The 14460-nt window shown below is 42.4% G+C and overlaps 1 protein-coding gene across 1 annotated transcript in view; it reads right to left on the reverse strand.

Moving 5' to 3' along the window:
- Bloc1s5 (biogenesis of lysosomal organelles complex 1 subunit 5) overlaps window positions 1-14460 on the reverse strand; it is a 102266-nt gene that overhangs the window by 17307 nt on the left and 70499 nt on the right. Inside the window, exon 5 of the mRNA XM_027410388.2 lies at window positions 6719-6776. Within this exon, the coding sequence (XP_027266189.1) occupies window positions 6719-6776 (58 nt within the window). The remainder of the gene's footprint in view (window positions 1-6718; window positions 6777-14460) is intronic.

Raw genomic sequence — 14460 nt, forward strand, 5'->3', positions numbered from 1 at the left:
GAACCAAGAAGGTTTTTAGGTAGATTAATCAAAATAAAAAGATACTAGGGATTCATATTATTAACTCTGAAACAAAAGAGAGTATGCTGCATATCTTAGATGGGTAATTACATGTCTAGATAAAATGAACAAATGACAGAAAGACAGAAACTAGAAAAGTGATGTATGTAGTACGAAGTCTGAATATGTTTTAAACAAGGTAATAATAACCATAATAGTTAATAATAACTACCCACCAGGAAGAATAATCATGGGTTGCTTACTTAGCAAACCAATGCCAATCCCTTACAATGTTTCTGAAAAACAGATGTGAGACACTTTCTGGATCTCTCTGAGGCCAAAATTATACTAGCACCAAACTGATGGATCCATTTAGAATACTGGAATATGAGTGAAAAATCCTCCAAAAAGATTTGTACCCCAAATCCAGCAAAATATAAACTACATTATATACCATAAGGAAGTAGGGTTTATGTTGGTAAAATATCTTCTGAAAACAGTATCATAGGAAGGACAATGTCCACAGGTTCTCCTCTACAGATCCAGTAAGGGCACTTAACAAATTACAACCCTTTACTAATAATGACACTGAATAACTAGGAATATATGGCAACTCCTGGAATCAGCTAACATCAGCTACAAGGAAACACCATGGCAAGAGTCATCATCTATAGTGAGAGCAAAAGCTGCTCTGAAGTCAGGAACCCAAAAGGATGTCAGCTCTTACCTCTATATAACATGGAATGGTCATCCTGATGAGGTCAATTAGACAAGAAAAACATATAAAAGCCATCCATCTTAAAAATGCAATAAATAAAACAAAGATGGGGAGAGAAGGGACCACACAGAAGCCTAAGTGTGTATAGAAGTATTATTATCAATTGTAACTGCAAGGTGAAGAAGACAAATGCTCGGCAGTTAATGAACTGATTATATATAGTATAATATATATTCTCTCTATGCATATATGTGTATATGTGTATATGTATATATGTATATATGTATATATGTGTATATGTATATATATACACACATACATAAGTATACATATGAATACACACACAAGATGGATGGACTTTGAAAATATTGTATCATTCTATTAAGAAAAAGAAGTTCAGCATTACAGTCATTTTATTAACATAAAAATCTACAGAGGCAGAAAATTAATGAACAGTTACTCAGAAAGTAAGCCAATGGGGACTAGGAATGCATCGCAGTTGGTAGAGTGCTTGCCTAGCTTACACAAAGCCCTGCATTTGATCTCCCGTACCATGGTAAACCAGGAGTGGTGGCACACACCTCAAATTCCAGCACGTAGGAGGTGCAGGCAGGAAGATCAGGAGTTCAAGGTCATCCTCAACTACACAGATTCCAGACCAACCTATATGTGACCCTGTCTCCAAAAGAAAAAAGAACAAATGAATCAATGCAGCTGATGTTTAAGGAAAATGTCCTGGAATTAAATAATGGTGATGTTTGTACGTTAGGGAGATGAGCTGAAAGCCAATAAATTTTCCCACTTAAGAGTGGTTAAAGCATGGGGCTGGAGAGATGGCTCAGTGTTTAAGAGCACTGGTTGTAGGTTTTCACCTGCCAGGTGAAAGGGCCAAGGGGAAAAAAAAAACAAACACCCTGACCCTGACTTGAACCCAGGACCAGGGCTTAAAATCCCACCAATCTCTGAGCTTGTCCCAGAGTTAGGCTTCAGAATCCCACCAATCCCTGAGCACAGAATCCTACCAATCCCTGAACTTGCCCTAGAATCAGACCACAAAAACCGTCAATCCCAAACAACCCTGGAAAGCCCACCCCAAGAAAACCCTATATAAACTTTGTATCCTGTTCAGTTTGCTGCTGTTTCTTATCCAAGGCAGTCACCATCCTGGATTCTTCCTTCCCAATAAACCTCTTGAGGGAGGTTTTTGTGTGGTGTGACACTTTCACTGGAGTGGTTTCCTAGTAGAGCAGAGTTGTTAACATTAAGGGAGATCTAAGCAGAGCTGTAACACTTCTCCAGAATAGAGCTAAGCAGAGCTGTAACACTTCTCCAGAGCAGAGCTGTAAGACTTGCACTGGGAAAACCCTCCCCCGTGGGAGCAGAGTTGTTACACTTGCATTGGGGAAACCTTTCCCTGGAGTAGGGCTTTAAGCTCCTATGCTTACAGTAACTTTGTGGTATTCCTTTGCTCCCAACAGTCAGGATACATTTCCATTGGAGCTACAATGATTATAGGTTGTACTTCCAGAGGACCTGGGTTCAATTCTTAACACCTACACAGCTTCTGATACCCTCACACAGATATACACACAGACATACACCAATAAACATAAAATAAAAATAAATTATAACAAAGTGGTCAAAGTATAAATTCTGCTGTACAATCTTATTATAAAAAACAAAACAAAACAAAACAGAGTCCACGTCCATCCCCTTGGGACTTGGAGGACCCAGTGTCTGAGGTCCCCTTAGCTATTCCCCACTGCCTCTTTCAGTCATTCTTTCTAGCCCATCTCCATTCCTTTGAGACTTCCAGCTAGCTCATGGGTCAGGCTCCCACAACCACCACACTTGACTGGAGATGCTTCTTGCAACAGATGCAGTAGGTGGGAATTAATAGGGAGACCCACAACTGGATGGTGTGCAGAGAATAAGAGACTTTGGAGCATCCAGTCCTAAATGGGGTGTCTTTATCATCCTTATAAAATCTTTCCTCGCCACGCTCAGGAAGCTGTGCTGAAAAGGAGGCAAGATTGTAAAAGCCAGGCATGACAATGTCTCGAAGGAAACAGCATCCTCCTGATGCAACAGAACTAATACACTTATGATCTCATAGAAACTGTGGCAGCATGTGCAAGACCTGTACAGGTTCAAATCAGACAAAATCCCAGCACTGAAAAGGGCAAGTGGGCATGAAGTCCCACTTCTATCAAAGAAGCTATTTGGAATTGATAACTTACTGGCAAAAGGAAAATCAATTTTCTGTAATGGAGTGTTACTGGGTTTATTCACCACTCCAAGGAAGTTTTGGTATTTTGTTGTTGTATTAGTTTTTTGTTTTTACTTTTTTGACACACACACACACACACACACACACACACACACACACACACACACACACACGGGGGGGGGCATGAGAATATAATGGAGAGGTAGGGAGAATCTGGGAAGAGTTTGGGGGAAGAATATGATCAAAATATACTGTTCATGAAAATGTTTAAAACATTAATAAAATAATGGTCAATGATTTTTCAGATGTAACCAGAAGAAAGCCACAATGATATTTGTTTGACCAGAGGATGTGACAATATTAGTTCAGATCCTGGATTGGAGGGTAGACACCTGTTCTTCTCACTAGGGAAGGACTTTATAGTCAGTCCCCAAAAGGGACTCTGCCCTAAGTTTTCAGAGCTTCTCTTGAAGCCTTTGGTTACTGGTGGCTTTGGTTGGTCAGATGGAAACAGTGTGACATAGGGTGGGGGCTGTCCACACCAGAAGACAATAGTGTAGTATACAATGGCGCTTTTAGATGTTCCCAGAGGGGGAGTGACTTGAAATGAGATCTGCATATGGAAATCAATTAGACTCACAAATGGTGCTCCTATTTAAACAACAACAACAACAACAACAACAACAACAACAACCAAAAACTTTGAACACCAAGGCTTTGCTCAGCTGTTATAACTGTCAATATTCCATCCTCTGGTCCTGACCCATCCTGACTCCATGGAGGAGAGGCAACAGAAGCTCTGTGTTTGCTACTTCCTGGGCCTTAAGGTGTGGGGTAGGGGACCAGCCACACCTCAAGGTTGGAGATTAGCAACACCAGCCAGATGAACCAGGGTAAACAGGTATGAAAACAGAAGCCAGAGATGGACAGGGAGGAACATCACCCACCCCTTGCTAGATTAGTGGTTTGTGAATAGCCTGTGTGGACTATCTGCTTGGTTGGGCTAGAAGAAAATGTATAGAATATGGAACCCTACATTTGACTGAACCCATGATATACTCAGAAAACTAACAAATCTCAATAGAAAGTGCCTTAGTCTTTTCCAGTTTTTGCTATAAGTTCTCTAAAAAGTGCCCAGACAAACAGATCAGTGGTGGTTTTTACTTTTCTTAGGACCCCTGCAACTCATAGGCATTGCTCTCTTTTCCTTGACTTTCCTTAATAAAGCTTGTATTTGTGTGTGTGTGTGTGTGTGTGTGTGTGTGTGTGTGTGTGTGTGTGTGTGTGTGTGTGTGTGTGTGTGTGATTATTTTTATGATTAAAGCCATTGGAGATACACCTTTAATCCCACGACTCGGGAGACAAAGGCAGACAGATCTGAGTTCAGGGCCACCCAGGGCTACTCGAGATTGACTTTGTCTAAAAGAGTAACAGAGCTCATGCCTTTAATCCCAGGATTCACAAGAGGTATTTAAGACAGGAACACGGTCTCAGAGCTGGCATTTATTCTCCAGCCACACTGAGGCTAGGAAGGCATAGATTCTCCAGCAATGCTGAGGAGAAGCAGCAGTATGAGGCTTGGTGAGAGCTTGTGGAGACAGGATCAACCTCTTTCAGTCTGAGGTAGAGATAAGAGCTAGTAGCTTGGCTGCTTTGCTTTTCTTCACCTTGAAACTTGAACCCTAATATCTTCCTCTGGGTCTTTTACTTTTTGGTGCATGTGTAGATTCCAGGTAAAGGTCAAGTGTCTTCCACCATGGCTCTTCACCTTGTATATTGAAGTAGGGTCTCTTACTGAACCTGGGCTTGCCACGTAGGCTAGTCTGTCTAGCCAGCTTGCTCTGGGGATTTCCTGTGTGTGTCTCTCATGGACTAGAATTACAGGCAGGTTACCACACCTCTCCATCTCTGGCAAGATCTTGAGAACCCTAACTCCAGGCCTCATGCTTGTGGCGTAAGGTCTTTACCCACTGATTCATTGCCCCTGTCTTTTGTTGTTGTTTTGAGACAAACCTTGTGTAGCTATGATGATCTTCAATGTGCTGTGTAGCCAAGTCCTGTCTCCCCTAGAATGATGGGATTACACGTATATCTACCACCTTGGCTTCCCTTTTCTCATCTCTTTCTTCTAACATGGCAGTTAACCAGCAGGAAGCAGGGGTCTATTAGTTATGTCCTGGGTAGCCATCAGAGGTTAGATCAACACTCCCCATTGGGAAAATGCTTTCTGGCTTCTGGCTGCTTTTGTCTGGGTCCTGGGCATCTGGATCATTGGGATAAACAGATCAGACACCCACCATGGTGCTGGCCATTTTCAGTAACCCATGAGAGGCCCATGTGTGACAACCTGACTCAGTTCAACTCAGTGGTGATGGATCCTGCCTTGCTTTCATCGTTTCCTCTGCCATTGTTCACTCTTTTGTATTTGTTGGGTGGGTGGGGTAGGAAGCAGGTCTTACTGTGTAGCTCAGCTTGGGCCCTCCAGCCTCCACTTCCCAAATGCTGGGGTTACAGAAAGGCCTCTGCCACCTCATGGCTATTCCCAGCTCTAATATTCCTCTTGTGGGGAGGGCTCTCTCTCCAGAACAGTGGGCTCTCTGGGCCAATGACAGAGTTGGTGATTCCTGAGTTTGCTGAACAAATCATTAAAGCAAGCTTCCTAATGTTTTCTCAGTTTCCAAAAATAACCAGAATATTTACTCAAGTTATGAACAGTCTGTACCTAGCTAAATAGTAGGTAATGCATTCAATATGGTCATTGAAACCGAAAACACTTCTGGGGGAAAAACGGTCTTCTGAACTGACAAAAGTATAAATACACCAAATTTCAAGAAAGAAACTTCAAGACATGAAACCACCAAACCACCCTCTACACAGGTCTCATGTTTCTTTCTTCCTTCCTTCCTTTCTTTCTTCTTTCTTTCTTTTCTTTTCTTTTCTTTTCTTTTTCTTTCCCCCCCCTTTGGTTTTCTGAGACAGGGTTTCTCTGTGTAACAGCCCTGGCTCTACTGGAACTCACTCTGTAGTCCAGGTTGGCCTTGAACTCACAGAAATCCACCCACCTCTGCCTCCCAAGTGCTGGGATTAAAGGCATGTGTTACTGTCTGGCACTTAAAAGGACAGAAACATCAGGTCTTCCAGATGGAAAATACAAACACTGTATGGTCCACTTACATGAAGATGTAACTAGCAGAGACTGGGAGAGAGGGGTAGAATTAAGGTAGAATTAGGGTTTGGGGATTTAGTTCAATGGCAGTGTGCTTGCCTCACAAATGACCTCAGTTCTGGGTCACGGGAGGGGTTGGGGGAGTTAGAATTGAGAACTGATGGTGGTGATACTCATACAACAGTGTGAACGTGCTTAGCACCACTGGGCTGAACATTAAAAACAGGAGACGAGAACAATTTTACCACAGGTTTTAAAATTGCCTCTAATAGGTAGGTACCCTGGAGGCTCTAGAGTCAAGCTCCCCACAGCCTAGCAATGGCTCTAAGACAGTTTTAGTCTATCACCAGGTTATGTTTTCAAAGGTGTCACATTTAAAGAAGTTCTAGTCTCGTGAAGAATGCTTGGGTGAGCAGAAAGAAGCTCACCCAAGAAAGAAACCATAGCTTCTTGGTCAGGGGAGCATGCAAAAATAAAGCACACAAAAGTAGAATGAAAACAGCTGGAGTCCTGGAAAATGAAACTCTAATGTCCAAGTGTCTGATGTGTATTCTCTGATAGGGGAAACTAACCATTAACAAGAGAGAATGCAGGATATGACTACCTTGCCATCCGAGGACCAGGAGCCCTGCAGAAGTGTCATGGCTAGCTTCTCTGGTGACCTGTAAGAGCAAATAATAAACAGCCCTGAGATCATAAATCAAGATATCAAATGAATACAGAAGTTAAAAGTCACATCCATGACAGGCTGCCTATGGCATAACACCTTAACCCAATACCGAGTTCTTAAGGCAGTTGACTCACTGAGGCTGAGGGCAGGAAGAACCGTGGTTGCATCTCTATAGACTAGCACCATTTCATAGAGTAAAAGTGCTAACTACCTAAGGCATGAAAACATGTCCAATACAGCTTAGGTAAAATACTCATTCATGTACAATTGCCTTTGCCATTCTGTGATAGTTATTAAGGTACGGCTGAGGTAGCATGTACCTTGCACACCTTATTTGTTTAGTGACAAATAATAGTTGTTTCCCACAAGTAGAGACAGGAAAACATGGAAAAGTGGTTCCAATGTGCTATGCATGTTCTTTGATAAGTTCACAAAGCAAGAAAGAGGATTAGCTCTTGGAGCCTAGACAGGCTGTCTGGAGAAGGGTCCTCTTTGTGTTTTGAAGGAAAAGCATGAGTCAGTTAAGGGACATTTGAGACAAAAAAAAAAAAAAAAAAAAAAAAGACAGCCTGTGTCAGCACTCCAAGAATCCTGAGGAGTATGAAGAGCCCAGATGTAATTCCAAGCCATGTGTAGCTGGAACCTTCACCATGCATGTGTAATGCTGCAGGTTTACTCCCCAGGTAAGGAGCTGGAGAGACTTTGGTGGGGAACACTCTTGTCCAGTACTGATTTAGCAGCTCTGTGAATCAAAGGGCAGAGAAGTCCAGAGTTCAACTGCCAGTCCCTAGCTCCATGCATCTAGCCAGCAGTCTCCAACATTTAGGACCCAGCAAGAAGCAGCTCCAACACCTCATGTTCCCCTGCGATCCCCTTCCGTTCTTTATGCTGTACAAGTTGGGCAGGAATTTGAGTGGGGGTTGTTTTGTTTTAGTTAATTTTTTGAGACAGAATCTTATATAGGCCGGGCTAGCTTCAAAATCACTATGTAGAGGATGAGCTTGAACTTGAGATCCCCCCCCCCTTTTATCTCCTCCCTGTGGGGATTCCAGATGTGTGCCTCTGCACTCAGCTTACCATGTGCTGGGGAAGGAAGGAAGACATGTGCATGCTGGGCAAGCACTCTAATTGAGTTGCATCCCTAGCCTAGCAAGATTTTTACTTCCTTGTATTTTTACATGTTTAAAAACCAGTGGTTCTCAACCTTCCTAATGCTTCAACCCTTTAATACAGTTCCTCATGGTGTGCTGACCCCCAGCCATAACATTATTTTTGTTGCTACTTCATAACTGTGATTTTGCTACTGTGGTGAATCATAATATAAATAACTTTGTTTTCCGGTGGTCTTTGGTGACCCTCGTAACCTCAAAGGGGTCAAAACCCACAGGTTGGGAGCCACTGGTCTGCACTGAGTAGTAGTGTTTTGCTTTGACCTGGTTGTTTTTGAATATTCTTAAATTAAAATTCATTCTTCTACTTATATTTGTCTAGTTTTTTTTTTTTTTTGAATAAGCAACTGAGAGAGTTTAAATAAAAGGAACATGCAAGACTACTCTAGGAAACCATCCTTCCTGGCTTAACCTGCAGAGCAAACACCAACCTGAAGACATTCCAGGAGGCTACTTACATTTGGCTTTAAGAAAACAGTGAGGCCAATGCTATTCCGTTTTATGAATTAAACCTAGGGCTTCATGCATGCTAAGCAGTACCTTTAAGACAACCCAACCAACTCCATAGAAGAGCCAAAATAACTGGTTTTATTTTGTTCTTTTCTTAAACTTTGTTACATTTCTCTCTCTCTCTCTCTCTCTCTCTCTCTCTCTCTCTCTCTCTCTGTGTGTGTGTGTGTGTGTGTGTGTACATCCTTGGAGGCTATTTGAGGGCATTATGCCCTGGAACCTAAGTTGCTGTGGATGCTGGAATTTGACCTACAGAAGAGCATCCCCGTATGCTAAGCCACAAGCCCCAGGTGAGACCAATTTTTGACAAAGTCACAAAGGAAGTTTATCTGGGGTGAAGAGAACCATTTGCAGCCAATGGTGTTTGAATAGCTGAATAGTCACATAGGGGACAATGAACTTTGACTCTAACTTCCTTATATGATTCTTGGACTTATGCACAGCCCCAAACTACAACATTTCTAGAAGATAATATAGAAAATAAATGTTGCTCCCTTAGGCTAATATTTTTCACAGCTTTTTCTAAAAGAAATATGAAAATCACTTTCTGTGAGGGTTAGTCTTGATTGTCAGCTTCACATGATCAGGAATCAACCAAGAGACACGCCTCTTGGTAAGTGAGGGAGCTGTTTCCAGGAAGGATTAATGGAGGAGAGAAGATGCTCCCGAAGTATGGCCCTCTAGCAGGTGGCCCAAATGCAGAGGTCTGAGACCGGTGCCTCATGCCTGCTTTTGCTTCTCATTGGTGAGTGTGTGTACTCTTCCTGCAGTGGCTATCACTGTCCTACACTCATCATCAGATTCCAGCTGCTTCTGCCTTCTAGTATGGACTGACACCAGTGGTGCTCAGCGAGCTTCAGGCCCTCATCATGAGACTGCGCCTGCTGCGTCATCACCATCTGGACTAGCAACTATTGGGTTCTCAATATCTCCAGCATGAAGACAGCCATTGGTGGACTACCCTGGCTCACTCTATGAGATGTAAGCCATTCTAGTGAATAGTTGTGTGTGTGTGTGTGTGTGTGTGTGTGTGTGTGTGTGTGTGTGTGTGTGTGTGAGAGAGAGAGAGAGAGAGAGAGAGAGAGAGAGAGAGAGAGAGAGACAGAACATATGTATGCTACCAAACCCTACCCAATACACTTACCATGAAAGAGAATAGGATAAACAGGACTTCTTGAGAATTAAAAAACTTCTCTGTTTCAAAAGAAACTTCTTCAAGAGGCTGGTGCAAGTGTTCCTTACCTGGACTGTGATGATGGTTTCAACAAGAATTTGCCAAAACCAACAAGATGTCTACCTTACGCTTATACAGCTTATTGTTAAGTAGAATTTGGTGAAGATGTAATTAAAATTGGAAATGGGGTCTATGGCAACTTAGTGCATGGTAGAGAAAATAAAGTCAAGCTAGGAGAGAATTAGCAACAAGTCAAATGGATGAGCCATCTATATTTGTAAGGAAATTACACTACTAAACAAGGTAGGATTACATATCCTGAACATGAAAATGGAAACAGCAGACACCTCTTTGTACAAGGATGTACAAATGGTTTAGTAGAAATGCAAATTAAAACCATGCAGAGAGATGGCTTCCACTTCTCTATAAAAGCTAAACTACAAAAATGGGAAGGCTAAAAGTAATCCTCATTGTGGTATCTAAAAATATCATCTTAGAGAAACAGTATGGTTGGTTGTTTTTAGTGTGATAGAGAATGGGAAAATGTTGGTCGAAGGATACAAACTTACAAGATGAATAAATTTGGAACTCTAATGTACACACACTATGGACTATAACAATTATGTAAATTTGAAATTTGTTCAGGGTAAATCTTAGGTATTCATGTCACACACAGTTCCTATATGAGGTTAGTGGTATGCTAATTAGCTCAACCATGATAATCATTTCACAATGTGCAACGTTCAAGCTATACAACTTTTTCCAGTTTTTGTCAGTTCTATCCTATTTAAGCCAAATCAGGTGGAGGTATGTTGTATAGCCTTGTCCTGTGAATTGAAATTTCCCTTCCTGGAAGGAGGAGGGAGGCTCACAAGACTGAGAAAACTAAGTTTACAAGGCTTAGGAAGCTCTTGAGACTTTCAGGAGTCACAAGGATGCTCCCCACGATTATAAAAGCAGTGATTGCTCACGTTGAGATTCTCTGGTCCTAGGCTTCCTGAAAGTTGTGCAGGGAGCTCCAGGAATGTGATTTTATGAGTTGTCACCCATGTAGGGGTGATAAAACTGCCCCTGGTGTACCTATAATAAACTCACCTATAATAAACCACCTCCAATGCACCCAATAAACTCATTGGTCAATCAAGTCAGGCTCCAGTGCAGTCTACTTTCTGGTCTGTCATTAGTGCCCTATCTGGGGTGAGTAAACATCTAATCATGCCTCCCTAGGAGAAGCCACATAATACAGAATAAAACATAGATACAGACATGATGTTCATATGGCTGGGTGTGGCATGTACACCTGTAATTCCAGCACTCACAAAGAAAGGGAGGAGGGTCATGAGTTTGAGCTTGAGAATAGCCTGTGAGCTTTACTGTAAGTACCTGTCTTTTAAAAAAACAGAAAAGAATAAAATATGAACATGTGTAGATGGCAAACCATTGCCATAGGAAGGATGCTCACAGACATACATGCACTTCCGTTGCCCACATTGCCTAAGCAGTGTTTATGAGGCAGTGCAGAGATCTTTCTTGTCTTGCCCCCTCCTCCAAGAATGAAGTGGGCAGACAGTGAGGGTGAACAAATCAGAAAGACTATTAACAACTCAAAAGGAAAATGAAAGGGCACCACACTGGAGAAGGGAGTGACAGCTTGAACAGAAAACTAAAAAGCTTTAACTTTCAGTGGGCAGTGGGATGCCAAGTGAGAGAAATTATATTAGGGCCCTAACCCCCTCGGCAGGCCTCAGGGACCGCCAAGTGCTATCTTTCTAAGAACAGGTCTGCAGAGAGCAGACTAATGACCAGAGTGGCAGAAACCGAGGGTCTGAGAGGGCAGTGATGGTAGGTCACTGAGACAAACAAAACAAAACAACAAAACCCAAACAGTCCTCCATGCAGGGTGCCAGCTATCTACCCTTAGGTGGTAGTCCCATGAGACTTAGCTTGATGATGGAAAGACTATGCACAGGGTTTACATACCTGTACATGACCCTGATTGGCTGGGCATGTGTATGTAAATGAGGCAAAGAGTAAGGACCAATCAGTAGTCTATTAAACCAGGACGTTAAACAAAAACCCTGCCAAAACTCAGGAGATTGGGCTACAGTTCTCAACCACAGCCCATGCTCTGTCTCCCTTGCTCTCCCTCAGTGCTGTAATGGAAGTCAGGTAAGTGGACAGAGTAAGGTTGGGGATCCCCCCCAAACTGTCGGGAACCCTCCTGATGCTGCTGCTGGCCAACAACTGTAGCTGGGGCCTCTTCTACCCATCATTCAATTAAAAACATCGCAATCACCACTAAAAAGCCAATGAAACTTGTACTTAGGTGACAGATACACAGTGTAGCACCCATTTCCCCCCATTTATAGTTACTCTTCTGCCTTGTTTTCACAACAGTCTCAGAACTGATTGTACCCGAGCTCTGTCCGTTATGTCACTCAAGCTCTACACCTGAAGATCACAGACGTCTACTCTTAACTGCCGGGCCAGCTCTCTGGCCCCAAGACACATTTCTTAATACAGATAAAGTAGGAAGAACTTTGATTTTCTTAAAGACCTGGAGCCTAACCTGATATACTGATACACCTTCAAGCAGGTAGAGCAAGAAACAACAACTCGATTTTAAACATTGACATTTCCCCCACTTTAAAGTTTAAAATGATTAAAAACCCTGAAAAACTGGGTTTTGAAAGAGAAAAGTATAAGTTGAATCACCAGTGATAGCCTTATATTTAATACCATTATAATTTCAATTTTATCTTGAAAATGTAAGATTTTTAATTTTAGATTTACTTATTTTTATGTTATGAGTATGGGCATTTTGTTTGTACTTGTCTGTGTACCATGATCATAGCATGCCCACAGAGGCCAGAAGAGGGCATCGCATCCACTGGAACTGTAATTACAGAAGGTTGTGAGCTGCCATGCAGGTGCAGGAAACCAAACCTGGGGCCCCTGAAAGGGCAACAAGTGCACCTGACTGCTAACCAACTCTCCAGCACCCCCACACCAGTGAGTTTTAGAATTTAGTAACACATTTCATTACATACAGACCAAACTTACCTAGGCTTTACATGTCACTGCTTGTTAGGATTATGTCTCCTGTAATTTGCACTTGTTCTTATCTAAAAGGCTGAGATATAGTCTATCCTGAACTGAAAATTTAATACATAATCTTTGGCAAACACACACAACCACCACACACACACACACACACACAGAGAGAATTTTACATGTATCATAGACAATAAACAAACACCACACACACACACACACACACACACACACACACACAATTTTACATGTATCACAGACAATAAACAAACAAACAAACAAACAAACAAACACACACACACAATTTTACATGTATCACAGACAATAAAGTCTTGCATTTACTATTGGCACCTTTAACTCCAGCACTCGGAAGGTAGGTGGATCTCTGTGAGTTCAAGGCCAGCGTGGTCTACAGAGTGATTCCAGGAAAGGCTCAAAGCTACACAGAGAAATCCTGTCTCAAAAAAAAAAAAAAAAGGAAAGAAAGAAAGGAAGGAAGGAAGGAAGGAAGGAAGGAAGGAAGGAAGGAAGGAAGGAAGGAAGGAAGGAAGAGTGGTTTAGAAACTTCAGGAGACATGATGGGAGGGCACCTCCTGAACTTTCCAGGTACTTGTGTCCCAGGACAAAGGATGGCACCAGGCAGAGTCACATGGTTACAAACACAACTAGAGACCATTATTAAGAAAGGGAAGGCACTCCTGAGAATGGAAATGGGCTAGTGAGAGAGGGGAAGCAGACTCCAGAGTGCTAGGCCACAAGGGTCATGACTATAGGTCACCAACATAGCCTTTGTCCCTCCTACTTCTTTTCTTGCACATGCTCTGTTTCATGTTGCTCAGGTGGGGAAGGGTTTCTAGTCTTCCACCAGCTGGCCTTTTTCACATGTCCATCTTGAAGCTACTTTTACAGGTGCTGCTCTCCAGCCACATATTTAGGACGGTGATTTATGTTTGTGTCTATAGACTTATGGGGGTGGTGAGAGAGGTTAGATGAACAGACACCCCTTGGATAATTAAAGCACCTATACAAAAATCAAGCTAGAGCTGAGCCGAAGTGTTACTAACTGCCCTCCCCTGGGGAGGTGTAAAAAGATCTACCCCTCCTCCTGTGGTCTCATGATAAACTGAGGCACAAGTCCACCAGAGTTCACTCTGGGGAACCAATGATCTTCCTTACAGATCCTAGGTGAGGGACTATATGGGTGTAAGCACCTCTTCCCTAAAAAGCCACATATGGAAAGCCTTTACCCCACAGGAATGAGATGGAACACCATTCTCCCCTAGTCTTCACCTACCTACTGGGGCGAGGCACAGTTAAGGCAGAGTTGCACTTAACAGGGAGTAAGGAGTACTCATGGGGGATGTAAACAGTCAACAAGCCTGCTTAGAAAATCCTTTTATAGTTTCTAAGCTCATATTGTAATCAATTCTTGCATTTCTGCTTGCTTACTTGCTTGTTACACGGTTACTAGTCTGGAGTTTTCCCAAGAGTTACAGCCCTATGTTATTAAACATTATTCAAACCAGGTGTTCCAATGGTGCCTGGCCTAGAGGAGAACTTCTGGATGAATTAATACACAAAGGGCCATTTGAGTCACCAGTAAATGGATGCCTGCCATATAGAAGGAGGCCAGGAAGTTTCTCTTTGAGAAGAAGGCAGATTAAATGAACAAGGGAAGGCAACTGAAACCCACAGTCACCTACTGTCCACCAAATCTCCTGGCACTTTTACCCTAACCACCGTATCTCTCAGACTGAAATCTAAAAACC

Source organism: Cricetulus griseus, chromosome 3, assembly GCF_003668045.3.
Source record: "Cricetulus griseus strain 17A/GY chromosome 3, alternate assembly CriGri-PICRH-1.0, whole genome shotgun sequence".
NCBI classification, from domain to species: Eukaryota; Metazoa; Chordata; class Mammalia; order Rodentia; family Cricetidae; genus Cricetulus; species Cricetulus griseus.